Source organism: Podarcis tiliguerta (genome assembly GCF_965153285.1).
Source record: "Podarcis tiliguerta genome assembly, chromosome: W".
In the NCBI taxonomy this organism is placed as follows: domain Eukaryota; kingdom Metazoa; phylum Chordata; class Lepidosauria; order Squamata; family Lacertidae; genus Podarcis; species Podarcis tiliguerta.
In genome coordinates, this window is record NC_139552.1 from 12,901,885 (window position 1) to 12,916,124 (window position 14,240).

The 14,240-nt window shown below is 42.6% G+C and overlaps 1 protein-coding gene across 3 annotated transcripts in view; it reads right to left on the reverse strand.

The window, feature by feature from the left end:
* Window positions 1-440: 440 nt before the first annotated feature.
* LOC310668830 (cullin-4B) overlaps window positions 441-14,240 on the reverse strand; it is a 141,632-nt gene continuing 127,832 nt past the window's right edge. For all 3 annotated transcript variants that reach the window (XM_083422161.1, XM_083422159.1, XM_083422160.1), the window contains 7 exons: window positions 11,220-11,305; window positions 10,569-10,676; window positions 8,239-8,352; window positions 7,299-7,404; window positions 7,053-7,225; window positions 1,704-1,856; window positions 441-1,088 (listed from right to left, as the gene is read on the reverse strand). In XM_083422161.1, the coding sequence (XP_083278287.1) occupies window positions 993-1,088; window positions 1,704-1,856; window positions 7,053-7,225; window positions 7,299-7,404; window positions 8,239-8,352; window positions 10,569-10,676; window positions 11,220-11,305 (836 nt within the window). In that variant the 3' untranslated portion in view covers window positions 441-992. The remainder of the gene's footprint in view (window positions 1,089-1,703; window positions 1,857-7,052; window positions 7,226-7,298; window positions 7,405-8,238; window positions 8,353-10,568; window positions 10,677-11,219; window positions 11,306-14,240) is intronic.

Sequence of the window (14,240 nt, forward strand, 5' to 3'; positions counted from 1 at the left end):
AAAACATTAGCAGTATTCTATGTGTGGGGTATAAATAATAAATTATTATTATTATTATTATTATTATTATTATTATTTAACCACAATTTTAAAGTAATGGAAACTATGGATAATTTACAAGGATAAAAACTTGGATAAGTATTGATATGCAGTTGTAAATATTAACATTAGGACCCAGGGAAGGGATGGGGGGAAGTCAGGAGATTCAGAGTAATCTCGATATTTGGATTTTGAAATGTTTTTTGTGGTATGTTTATACTTTTGAAAATTAAATTTAAAAAATATTTTTAAAAATGAAATGTTAAGTTCATTAGCAGGATTAACTTAAACCAAACAGTTAAAATGAAACTTAAAAGGAAACCAAGGAGTAATTAATAATTGGATTAATGAAGAAAATGCAGTGTTATAAACTAGGGGGGAAAAGAAACCGCAAAAGGGGGGAAGTCAAAATATGTTTATTATAATATTGGATTTGTAAAAACTGAAAATTATATATATATCTCAGATGAGCATGAAGCTGATGTTTATTATTCAAACTAATGTGTGAAAACACATCCAACATTTTTATATAGCAGTTAAATGTGCATGCAGTTTATGCATTTTTAAAGACTACTTTAAGAAAAGGAAAAAGTTTATATTTTACCCTTACATTGTTTCAAGATGGAAAAGAGACAATCATCATATACTAAAGAAGGGCTGCTTTAAACCAAGTGCCCAATGGTATCACAAAGACCAGATACTTCCTTACAGTTTTCTGCACATCATACCAAACATCATGCAAAGAGTTCAGCAGCATTATTCTTAAAATGTAATTTCTATTCTTAAAATGGGCATGTTAAATCCACTGAGAAAGTCCACTCTACTATGTACCCTCCTCCCCCGGTTACGTTGCTTTCATTTCCATCACTGGTAATAGAAAAGGTTTAATGGGATCAACAGGCCAAGTAGAACATCAAGTGTGCAGAAAAGAAAGAAAAAGACACATTGTGTATTTATGCAATATAGTTGTACTGGTTTGGATTCTCCTTGTCTCTTTCCATGTAGTCCCTGTCAATTAGCGACTCTATTCTCTTCTTAAGGTCAGTGGGCTGTGAAAGCAATTCAGGAAGTCAGTAATGATTTTTAATATTTTTTGCATTAAAATATGTATATAATGATCATTCAGCTTTTACTTGATATCAGGCTCACCCCAATTCCTTCAAGTGGGTGTCACCGTTTGAAAACAGAAAGGGGTTAAGGGGATCATTCAGTTGTTTAGAGTGTGGTGCTGATAACACCAAAGTTGCAGGTTCAATCCCCCTATGAGGCAGTTGCATATTCCTGCATTGAGGGGGTTGGACTAGATGATCCTCAGGGTACCTCCCAATTCTATGATTCCTAAGATTCACAACTCCATTCTATTTACATCACAAGTAGCTTCTTTGGATATGCACTCCACTATGTCCACGAAGTATTCCTATCCTGGAGGGCAAATTCTGACAACACACAGCATACAGGTACATGTTCTGAGTGCTTAAAATGACAGCCATCCTAATTTATTCTGTACTGGAATTCTTTATCATTGGCTGACTAAATCTTTTGAAGTTGCCTCATCGGACATTCTCAAAAACAAAACAATTTTTCACTTGAAAGTACTGTCACAATAAAAGTATTGTAGGAATAAATTACTGCCAACAAGTAAAGGAAGAACATCCATACCACACCTTTACTGGGAATTTCAGTTGGTTGTATACTTCAGACACAAGAAGATTGTGGCTCAAAGTCTTGCGCATTTTCATGATTCTCACAATTGCAGCATCAATTTGGTATTGCCGATCCTGAAATACCCTCTCTGTAGTGCTTGCTTGTTCTTCTACCTGCAGGAGCAGGAATTTGGAAAAGAAAGTATATCAGAAATTGAAAAAGCCTGTCTTTGCCATCCCTCAAGTGAATGGATTAATTTCAATCAATAGTGTAGTGTGGCCGTGGACAGGATTTTTGTTGGGGGTGGGCAGGACTTCTGTTGGGGGGGCTGAACTGACGTGATTGGTCAGTTAGCTAAGTATTTATATTGTTTTACTTGATCTGGGGGGAGATGCCCCCCCCCCCGTGACTATGTCCATGTAGTGTAGTTAATTTGAGTTGAGTGGATGAAATGGTATTGGTGTTCTTGGGGTACTATTTCTGATAAGTAAGGCCCTCCCCTTAAAACCACATATGAGAGTCCTTGCTTGTCATCATTGTAAAGGGGGAAAGCATCCTTTAGACTCCATCCACCTCACCATTTCACTATGCAGACTTTTGAAATAAATGTACAGAGCCAGAGGCAATTATGCTGCTTAAGGTCACAGTCTTATATCCTAAGACACCTACTTACAAACAAGCCATGTCTGTTCATCAAGGTCATCTTAAGAGGACTGTCTTTTGGTGTCCCCACCTACTGAGGTCAGGCAGGCAATGACTGAGGATTAGGCTCTCTGAGTAGGAGCACACTGGCTTTAGAGTAGGGTTTCCCAAACTTGGGTCTCCAGCTGTTGTTGGACTCCAACTCACATCATCCCTAGCTAGCAGGACCAGTGGTCAGGGATGATGGAAACTGTAGTCCAAAAACAGCTGGAGTGTCAAGTTTGGGAAACCATGCTTTAAAATACGCTTTCCATGACTGTGCCTATTCTCATGGAAGTAGTACATAGTTCTCATGCCATTGACAGTAGCCACTGGCAACCTTAGCCTCCATAAATTTTCTAATCCCCCTTTAAAGCCACCCAACTTGGTGACTTACCATTACATTGATTCAAAAGGCGTTTTACAGTTTTATGACCTTTATACCTTTTTAATGCTGTACTGTTTAATTGTAAGCTGTCTTGAAAAGAAATTTCATTTAAAAGCAAGATTAAAAAAGATTTCCATAAAAGAAAGTCATTTTGGGGTAAATGGGAAGGCTACACATTTTACAATGTGTAAGGTCAGATCACTTCCTGGTGCAACTGGACATCTCAGAGACTCTTCCCTTCTGCAGGGAGGTAGAACCTATTCAGATGTTCTGCCCCCGCCACTTAATGGATCCAAATAGCTTCCAGAGAGTGGTAGGGGATGTTTTATCCCATGTTGATGGCCTTTCAGCTGATTTCCTAGTGACCTGCTGGAATGCAGAGTTAACCAGGGCTATTGACTGTCTGGTTCCGAAGCGCCCTCTCCGATTGCATGGAGCCCGGACAGCCCTGTTGTTTCCCCCAGAACTGAGGGCGATAAAACAATCATTCAGACGGCTAGAGTACCGGTGGCGGAAAACTCATTCTGAATCAGACCGGACACAGGTTAGAGCTCAACACTGAGCCTACCAAGTGGTTATGGTGACGGCGAATAGGACCGTCTTCACCTCCTCTATTTCATCTGCAGAAAACAGCAGCAGGAGACTCTTTCAGGTGGTTCACAATCTATCAGAACCACCTTCGTCATCGGGCCAGGTAGGGAACCCAGGATCTCCTGCAGTGCTTTTGCAAAGTTTTTTGCAGATAAAGTCGCTCAGATTCGGAAGGAGGCAGACTCCACCGTGGAAGCAGGGCGGAGGTGGGAGAGTGCTGGAGTCCTGTCTAGTCATATTATATGGGAACAATTCCAATCTGTTACCTCCAAGGATGTGGACAGGCTGCTTGGACGAGTGAAACCAACCACCTGTCTTCTTGATCCTTGCCCATCCTGGCTCATAACAGCAAGCCGGGAAGGGCTGGGCGATGGGCTCTGCGGGGTGGTGAATGCTTCCCTCTGCGAGGGAGCCTTCCCAGACCCGCTGAAAGAGGTGGCCATTAAACCACTTCTTAAAAAAACATCTTTAGGCCTGGCCAATATGGCCAACTATTGCCCAGTCTCAAATCTTCCATTCTTGGGCAAGGTAATTGAGCGGGTGGTTGCTAAACAACTCCAAGCATGCCTGGAGGATGCAGACCATTTGGCTCCCTTCCAGTCGGAATTCAGGCCTCATCATGGGACTGAAGCTGCCTGTGTCACTCTGGTTGAGGATCTCCTGTGGGCTAGGGACAAAGTTGAAAGCTGTTTCCTAGTTCTGCTGGATCTCTCAACAGCCTTTGATACCATTGACCATAACATCCTTCTGGACCATCTAGAGGGGCTGGGAGCTGGGAGCAGTGGCTCTGCTTCTTTCTCCTGGGCCGTGTCCAGAAAGTGGTGTTGCGTGATGAGTGATCAGACCCCTGGGCTCTCACTTGTGGGGTGCCTCAGGGTTCCATCCTCTCCCCCATGCTTTTTAATATCTATATGAAGCTGCGGGGAGAGATCATCAGGGGGTTTGGGCTGGGTGTTCATCAGTACACAGATGATACCCAGCTCTACCTCTCTTTCAAATCAGAACCCGTGAAGGCGGTGAAGGTTCTGTGTGAGTGCCTGGAGGCGGTTGGAGGATGGATAGCGGCTAACAGATTGAGGATGAATCCTGAAAAGAAAGAAGTACTGTTTTGGGGGGACAGGGGGCGGGTGGGTGTGGGGGACTCCCTGGTCCTGAATGGGGTGACTGTGCCCCTGAAAGACCAGGTACACAGCCTGGGAGTCATTTTGGACTCACAGCTGTCCATGGAGGTGCAGGTCAATTCTGTGTCCAGGGCAATTGTCTACCAGCTCCATTTGGTATGCAGGCTGAGACCCTACCTGTCCACAGACTGTCTCGCCAGAGAGGTGCCTGCTCTAGTTATCTCCCGCTTGGACTACTGCAATGCGCTCTACATGGGGCTACCTTTGAAGGTGACTTGGAAACTGCAATTAATCCAGAATGCTGCAGCTAGACTGGTGACTGGGTGTGGCCGCCGGGACCATATAACACCATTCCTGAGAGACCTGCATTGGATCCCAGTACATTTCCGAGCACAATTCAAAGTGCTGATGCTGACCTTTAAAGCCCTAAACGGCCTCAGCCCAGTACACCTGAAGGAGCGTCTCCACCCCCATCGTTCAGCTTGGACACTGAGATCCAGTGCCAAGGGCCTTCTGGCGGTTCCCTCACTGTGAGAAGTGAGGTTACAGGGAACCAGGCAGAGGGCCTTCTTGGTAGTGGCACCTGCCCTGTGGAATGCCCTCCCATCAGATGTCAAGGAAATAAGCAACTATCCTACTTTCAAAAGACATCTGAAGGCAGCCTTGTTTAGGGAAATTTTTATGTTTAATGCTGTAATGTGTTTATAATATTTGATTGGGAGCTGCCCAGAGTGGGTGGGGAAACCCAGCCAGATGGGCAGGGTATAGATAACTTTATTATTATTATTATTATTATTATTATTATTATTATTATTATTATTATTACTACTACTACTATTATTATTATTATTACTATTATTATTATTATTATTATCACAACACCAAGAAAACTAAAAATATGTTCAGAGTCTAAGACCTGGCTCAGAGTAAGCTCTAATTTAAACATTTGCAACAAAAAACGATTTCCATCCTCTTCCCTATCTTCCAAAAGACTGCTTGGCAACAGGAAGAAAATGGAAGTACAAGGAGATATTACAATAATTATGAATAATAAAAAAATAGTATTCAAAAGCAGCTTCTCCCAGTTTAAATGGGTGCTGGATGGCCATAACCTTGAACAGATTAAATACTTCAGTTATCTAGGGCTCACATTCCATCATACAGGATCTTGGAAGCACCATTGGCAAACCTCCCTTCAAACGGCAGAGATCACAAAGCTAGCCATACTCAGATTCTTTTTCACAAAGGGTGGCAAATGTGTTCCAGCATCCTTAAGGGTTTTCAACGCAAAACCCGTTTCCCAACTCCTGTACGCAGCAAATGTCTGGCATAATGGGGACATGCCTAAGCTAGACGGCTTTCAGGTAAAATTTCTACAATCTCTACTGCAGGTACTCAACTGTGTCCCCAACTCCATACTTATGTTAGAAGCTGGTGAATGCCCAATTTTAACTAAAGCATGGTGGGCTGCCCTAAAACATTGGCTCAGGATTGCAGTGTTTGATCTAGGGAAGGGTTTGTATCAACACCTGACCAGTGAGGAGTTTGTCAGCAATTGACAGAAAACCATGGCTAGAAAAGTCACCTCTATTAGTCTGTCACCCCCCCCCCCAACTCTATTACCTGGGTTATGAAGGAACCCTAAAGACGTTAAAGCAAAGATTATGGGATAATGCACACAGTGACTTGCGATCTCGATCACACACAGTCTGTAGTCCGCTGGCAGTAGGAGTACACTATGGGCATGTCTTTAAGTTAACACCTTACATTCAAAACCTGACAATACCAAATTACCGAAGGTTATTCACCAAAGCCAGACTCAACGTTTTTCCTTCTGCAGTGTTGGATGGCAGGTTGAGAGGAGTTCCCTGCCAGGACAGACTTTGCTCGTGTGCCCAAGACATCAGTTCTATAAAACATATTTTGCTGCACTGTGCGAAATACAAGCAATCCAGGGCTGAATTGATATTACCCTTGCTGGTACCTTTCCCGGGAAAATCAGAGGCTCACTATGTCAGGTTCCTATTGGAAGACTGGACATACGCTAGAACATTAGCAGTGGCAAAGTTTTTATCGGTGGTTGCAAGAACCAATGATCCCTAACTTTAAGTCTGAACAAAATGCTTGTTTAACCTGGAGGTAGGCTGTCTGAATTGTGTATTGCTTTGTAATGATTTGTTGGGTCTCTGGACTGTAATAAAGATTGATTGATTGACAACAATAAGCTACAGCTAACAAGTCACCCAGCATGCAACTCCTAGCCATAAAAACCTGAACCACTAAGCATTCAATGTAAATAGATACTTAACCAAAAGCTAGGGAAATAAAAATCTAATTTAATGTACAAAACAGCTCACATTTCTTATAATGAGACAAGTACAAGTGTCTTGATGTCCCAATCTCAGGAAGAGAGGTTTTTGTAACCCATGCCCCTGGCATATAAAATGGCTCAGGATGACTCAAGCAGTATAAATTGAAAACTGGAGCCAAAATAATTGCCACTGAATTGCTTCTGGGTGATTCAGGGCACTGCCCATGCACCCAGAAAATATACGACAGTAATCTGAAGGGAAAAAAGAACCAGAGACCGTTTCTTTCATCTGGATCTGATTGATTTTTATCCTGAATAGCTTATGTCTGAAGTCATCATTGCAAATAAATTTGTCGCCATCTTCCACATCTTTGCCTCTGGGGCTTTTTGTTAGCACTCTGGCCTTGCCACAGGCTAATGACTGGAGGGTTCGTCGAAGGTCTCCATCCTCTAAAACAGAAAGAGATGGTTTAGTTTTTTAGCCACTAGCACTCAGAAGCCACAAGGAACATCCAATACGGACCTATTCCAGTAGCTTGTTTTATCTCCTCTAAACTGAATTCTTCACCTTCGTTAAACATAAGCAGCACTAAAGTCTGGAACAATGAGACCTGTAGCTCTTTTTTGCCCTGTCAGGAACAAAAAAAAGTGATAAAAACACTTCTGCATTTACTTATAAAATGTAAATAATTTGTTTAACAATAGTTCTAGATCCATGCACAGGGAGGTCCTACACTTTGCAGTTATTTAACATTCATTCCATATAAAAGGAAATAATATCCATATGATAGCTGTGTTATCTTTATAGCAGAGAGCTTATACCTTAGGAAGACACTATGTGTAATCATGTTTGCCTTTTTAAACTACAGTTAAGAACTATATCAGAGACACTTCAACCACAGTTTAGCATTGGCCATGAATTTAACCACGGTTAAATCTACATTGAGCAAACCCTTGTTAGGACAGTTTCCCTGATTCTCTAGCCAATCTGTTTGCAAGGTAATAAACAGATCTTTCTGGTGTTTCCCTATTTCCAAGACCAATTCAAAGTGCTGTTTTTAAAGCCTTATACAACCTGGATGTAAATACAAGTCCATGGTCACCCAGCAAAAAGGAATATTTTTTGCAAATATATTTATGTAAGCCAATACACCTGAAATTGGATAATTTTGATGGAACATGGAAAGAATTGTTCTTGGGGTGGATGGTTCATGAAAGGATGAAAGTTTTGTGAAAGGATGGATGTTTCATGCATATGATAGCACAGGATGTTGGTGGCAGAACTGATGAAGAAACAAAATCAAATTAAATGAAATAAAGTAAGAACGATTCACAAAAGCTGAACAAAACCTAGAGACCAATATTTTAAAATGGGAACGACCACTTAAAAATCCCTGCTACATTCCACATCTACTAAATGGCTTCAACAAGTGATTAACAGTATACCAGAAAGCAAACAGTACCTCTTTAAATTCTGCTTTGAGTACGCAGTGTCCTAATGCTGATTGCCACTGTAGTTTCCTGCCACTGTGCTTTCCTAGATAAAATGTCTTGAATATCTCCTGCAGTTTTATCATCTAAAGAGAAGAGAGATATGAGCTTCAAGTACAGGGCTGCCATATTTCAAAAAAGGTTTGCTGAATTTTGTTCGGCAAAATTTCCCCATGTGCCATTTTTACACCTGAAAACCAGGACATGTCAGGAAGTTTCCTGACTTATGGCAAGTAAAAATAATCAACTAGTACAGTCTTATCTATGCTGAGCCATTAAAAGCTTTATAGGTCAAAATCAGCATTTTGAATTGGGTCCGGAAGCTATTTGGAAGCCAGTGCAGTCAGGCCAGGATTGGTGTGAGATGATCAAACCGTCTTGTCCCAGTGAGCAACCTGACTTTATTTTAAAAAGTCACCTTTATCCCAAATTGTTCTTTTAACCATTTTTTTAAAAGTACAATAAGTTTTAATCTTTTTGTATAGTGTTGCAACTACAAAGGGAGAGGCCCACAAATTACTTACTTAAACTATTTAACTTAAGTAATTCTCCCCAAATATCAAACCCAAAGGCTGATGCCAGAGGTTTCTTGGCAATTTGCCTAAGTTTTCCCATTATTAGATAAAGAAGTTTTAATTTTAATCAGTAGTATATAGCAGTGGTTTTCAACCAGCGTGCCGTGGCACCCTGGGGTGCCTTAAATGATGGTCAAGGGTGCGTGCAACGGGCAACAATGGCCTCTCTCCCTCTTTCTTCCCCTGTCTCCTCTGATGACCTCTCGTGTCTTTGCCTCCGAAATGCTTGCACAGTTGTTTGTTGCAGTAGCCCTGGCTACAAGCAACTGGTGCCTCTGGGGCTGACCAGGGGATGTTGGTTGCCAGAAGCTGAGGCAACCTTGGAATAAACAAGCAAGTGGGTGAGGGAGCCCAGCCAGCCAGTCCACCAGCCCCTGCTGTTGAGAATGGACAGACAAGTGTGAGGCCAGGCAGGTAGGCAGGCACCGTGCTAGCCTTTCTGGACTTGCTGTGTGCAAGGCCTACCAGGGAACGGAGTGCCCAGTGCTGAAGGGGAGCCTTTCCACCATGCAGGCCCAGCAGCACCCACTGCTGCCACCCAAGGTAAGGTGCTGTCCTCAAGTTCATCTTTGGCCAGTCTCTGTTGGGCTACTAAGGCTGGGAGCATCCTCTTCCCAAGCCCCTGTGGCAGTGTGAGGAAGCACCTCTCTTTGGGGTGGGGGGGGCTCAAAGACCAGGGGCAGAAGCAGTGGCTGCCCAGACGACTCCCAAGGAGAAGGGAGAGGAGAGGAGGCTGAGTGAACACTCCACAAGGGAGGGTGTTGGGAAAAGGGTGAGAGGTTGTTCGCTCTGCAGGCAAGGGGCGACATAACTGGGCTCCTGAGCCCCACAGGGGTGCCGCAGGAAGTATGCAGTGTTAGGGAATCATTCTGGCAGAAACAAGTAGACAGTTTCTAAAATGTTCCAGGTTTCCTTTATATATGGGAGTGGCACTCTGAGCTTAATTAGCATCAGCTGGAAGTGCCAATATGAAGAAAACCACACCGCTTCATTTTTGCAGATGCCTGATGGCAGATGTCTGACAGAAGAGTAAAGGTAAAGGTAAAGGGACCCCTGACTGTTAGGTCCCATCGCGGATGACTCTGGGGTTGCAGCGCTCATCTTGCTTTATTGGCTGAGGGTCATGTGGCCAGCATGACTAAGCCGCTTCTGGCGAACCAGAGCAGCGCACAGAAACGCCGTTTACCTTCCCGCTGGAGCGGTACCTATTTATCTACTTGCACTTTGACGTGCTTTCGAACTGCTAGGTTGGCAGGAGCAGGGACCGAGCAACAGGAGCTCACCCTATTGTGGGGATTCGAACCACCGACTTTCTGATCGGCAAGCCCTAGGCTCAGTGCTTTAGACCACAGCACCTGCCTGTAAAATCTGCTGAAGGACTGTTCCTGTAATTTACGACGTGTGGGAGATAAGAGAGCATTTGTTTGAAAGTGTGCTGTTAATTGCAGTTTATTTTAACAGTTGAAAATATATTTGCTACCGTAATGTTTCCACAGAGTTTGTGAGTCATCTTTAAAACAACTTCAGCTTTTGTCCACTGCTTCTGGGAAGATTAAGACTGCTCTGCTAAACAGTTTAAAGAGGTTTTACCTAAAAGTGTGTGGATGGTAACCTCTAATGGTTAAGGGAGCCATGGACTCAAAAAGGTTGAAAACCTCTGGTCATCAGTATCAAACAAGAGTAATAAAAAGTTATTCCATTTTGGATGTGTTGTCCAGCTATCTTACCTCTGATGGCAGGTGGACCTCCATAGGCACGTAGGTTGGCCAATAGCCCATAGTCAAGATATTCACTGTGAGTTCAATGTTACCAGGTACATTCTGATTTTGCATATACTACAGCAGAATCAAAGTGACAGAATAACCACATGAAGCTACAAACAAGTTAAAGGCACTGTTAACTGCACACCTCACATTAAATCAGTATTTGGATTCTGTCCTCCCTCCAAGGAGCTTAGGGTAGCATAAATCAAATCCCCACCTTTAATCCTTACAACCACCCTTAGATTAGCTGAGAGATGGAAACTGGGCCACGGTCACCCTGTGAGTTTCTGAGTTTGGGGAAATTCAAACCCAGGTTTCTCCAGCCAGATTTCCTTATCTAGTGCTCCACCATTCCACCCAATAACAAAGAGCTACAAGAGCATTACCAGTTTGGCATACAGAAAGCAAAGCACATTGATGGAACTAACATGAGGGGTAGCTAGCCCTGTTGTGAGGAAGAAGGAAAATTGAATATTTGCAATGTCCTTTTCAGATGTAACTGCACATGCTTAATTTATTTTGCCAAAATACCCAAAACTTAATCCAATTAAAGGATAACCCAGAAGCCAAAATACACCCAGAAAGAAATATTGATGCCAGGTTTTGTACCCATACCTGCTTAAACTGTATCATGATGTCTTTAGAAAGCTCCATGTCTTTAAACATTCCTTCAAGTTTGCTTGTGAAAGCAGCTCCACATTCTATAAAATGATAGTTGTATTGAAATTGCAGTTAGATATTTTGTCATTGTCAACAAAAGATTTAAAGTGCACCAATAACCAGATAGCAGAAAGGTATTCCTGTTTCAGATAAAGGTAAAGATTACAACAGTATTGCAATTCTGCTCAGGAGTGGCTGGCTTGGTGGGCAGCTGTTTCAAATTGGTTCTGTTAGTGTGCCCTTGCTGCCCTGTCCTGGTAAAGCAGCAGTGATGCTGCTGCTGGAAGGCAAACTCTGTGGTAGCCAGTGGCGTAGCAAGGTCAGATGGTACCCGGTGTGAAAAAATTCTTGTCATCCCCCCCCCATTGAAATTATTAAAAGAAGGAAAAATAAGATACAGTCGCAAGTGTTATTTTCTGGTTTATTTACTTAACACTGAGCATAAGCACTTAAAAACTTTTTTTCGCAATGGGAATTTCTTATGAATGAAATTTCTTACTTAATTTTGCAGATTTGGCTTAACGTATGATGATCACAATGAATCAAGGAACTAAAAAATGTAACAAAAATAAATTCAGCACGGCACTTATAAGCTTCAGTAATGATGCACAACTAACTCAACAGAATGACGTGGGGTGACTGACCGGCATGGCAGTGGATAGGATTGGTTGCGGGTTGGGTGATGATGAGTTACTGGTTGTTTACGTCTCGCTCAAGTATAAACTGTAGAGACAGACTGCAGCGAATCGGTAGAAAGAAACACCCACTCCCCTTCCTCATCCATATGCTCTCCACTATACAACATCAAGTTCAGCCGTGTTTCGTTGCATTTGTTGAATAAACTAAAAAGTTTCAATACGTATTATGTTGACTTGTTGAGGTTAATTAATTGTCAGACAAAATTATTAAACTCGTTTTAAATAATTTTTTTTCAAAAAAGTGTTGTGAGCCCCCCCAATTTTTTTATTTTAAAAACACATACTTTTGCCATTTTTGTCACCCCCCTCAGTGATGACACCCGGGGTGGCCCACCCCCCCTTCCTATGCAACTGGTGGCAGCACCTTGGCAAACCAGTTGCTCTTCATTTATACTGAAGACTCTTTTAAAAAGAATGTGGGCCAAATTCTTAAATTGCTATCTATCCAGTTCAACTCCCAAAAAAGTAGCTACATGCAAGCTATGCATGTTTAAAAAGTGGCCTGCACTGCATTAAAATATTCACACACTGATTTTGTTATGGCACTTGCAGTTTATTGTGTTATGGCACTTGCAGTTTATTGCTTACTTTAGATCAGAGGTTCCCAAACTTATTTGGCCTACTGCCCCATTTTCAGGAAAAAAATTACTCAGCGCCCACCTGAAAATCTGCCTTCTTTAAGCGAACAAAAAGAAAGATGCAGTGACAAATTTGTATTCTTTTATGTATCTATAGTTCTACCTACATCCTACAACCTAGTAAAGAAGGATAATTTTAAAATAAAAATTATAAATAATATCAAAAATAATTCTAATGAGAAAAATGAACCTGGTGTGCTGCTATCAATTTATTAACGTTTGGCTCTATTTTTGTCAGCAGGATTCTTAAATCACCACAATTAGCTATTTGGGGGCAGGTTCTGTTTTCAGTTAACAGATTTGTGACCGCACTGAACCCACACTCCACTAAATATGATGAAGGAAATATTGGCAAAACCTATTTGGTGTTTCACAACTTTCTGACTAGTTGCAGGACCTTAGCCAGACCTAGCAGAGTACACGCAGAATCCACGGAAGCAATTGGCAACTTGGCTGCAGACAGGATAGATGAAGCAGGAACCCGGAACTTGTAGTTAGGTGTTTATTATATACAGTGGACTATTTACAGGAACAGAACATGGATCTTATGCTAGCTCTCTCTGACACGACTGACAACTCCTACACTCACTGACACACTGAACCACTCAACTCCAAACTCTGAACTAAGAGTTAGTAGGCCATTAATTATCACTCCCTTGAGAGAGCTTGACCAATCAGGGAGCGGTCTCCATGTCTCTGTTATTACCAGGCAGACTTACTCCTCCAGATTGCCTTCTGGCTGTCTGCCAAACCTTAATTGACTCTGTGTGAGTAGCTGCATGTACACAGTTTCCCAACAGGAAATGCTATAGTATTGTACAGGGGAGGAGTTGACACTGTCCCACAACAGCGCCTGACATGGCGGTAAGGGTCATTACACAACAAAGGAAACACGTACAAATGGTTTTTCCATTTTTTTTCTTCTCTTCTTTCCTTATGCTTCCACTGCCCCCTTATTTTTATTCCACACACCCCAATTGCACCTGAGGCTACTACCGCCCATCCTGAATCGTTCCAGTGCCCCCCAGGGGAGGTATTGACCACTTTGGGAAACACTGAGTAAATACAGATATATTTCTAAGCCACTTCATGCATCCAGTGAAGTAAGTTGTAGCCTATGAAAGCTCATGTGACAATAAGTTTGCTAACTGCCACACAAATTTATTGTCTTTATGTCAGTACAACCTAGGAAATCTAAAAGGGCCATTACAGAACCATGGTATTCTGAAAGGCGAAGTTTGAGGAGGTAAAACTCAAAACAGTGGATAGTTTACCAGCCTAAGCCTGGGATTCAAACAGGGGCATACCATGGGTTGCTGGCACCCAGGGCAGGTAAAGTGTCCTGGTGGACTGGGCAGCTGGGGTGGAGGTCACATTGGCATTGGCGGCTGCCCTGCTACTTCCCTCCTTCCTCCCCACCTTGTCCCACCCCACCCCAGAGGCACCTTGTGGCCATTGAATGGAGTTGCTGCCTGGACAATGAGGCAGCTGAAGCCCCTCGCAAAAGAGGGGGAAGCAAGCAGGGAGGCGTTAGTTACAGGGGTCCCTCACACCTATATTAAGTCTCTAATTGGGAATGTCTACACAGGTAGGACTTGAATGCACTCATTCAGTGCATTCAGTCTCTGTAACAGTGTAAG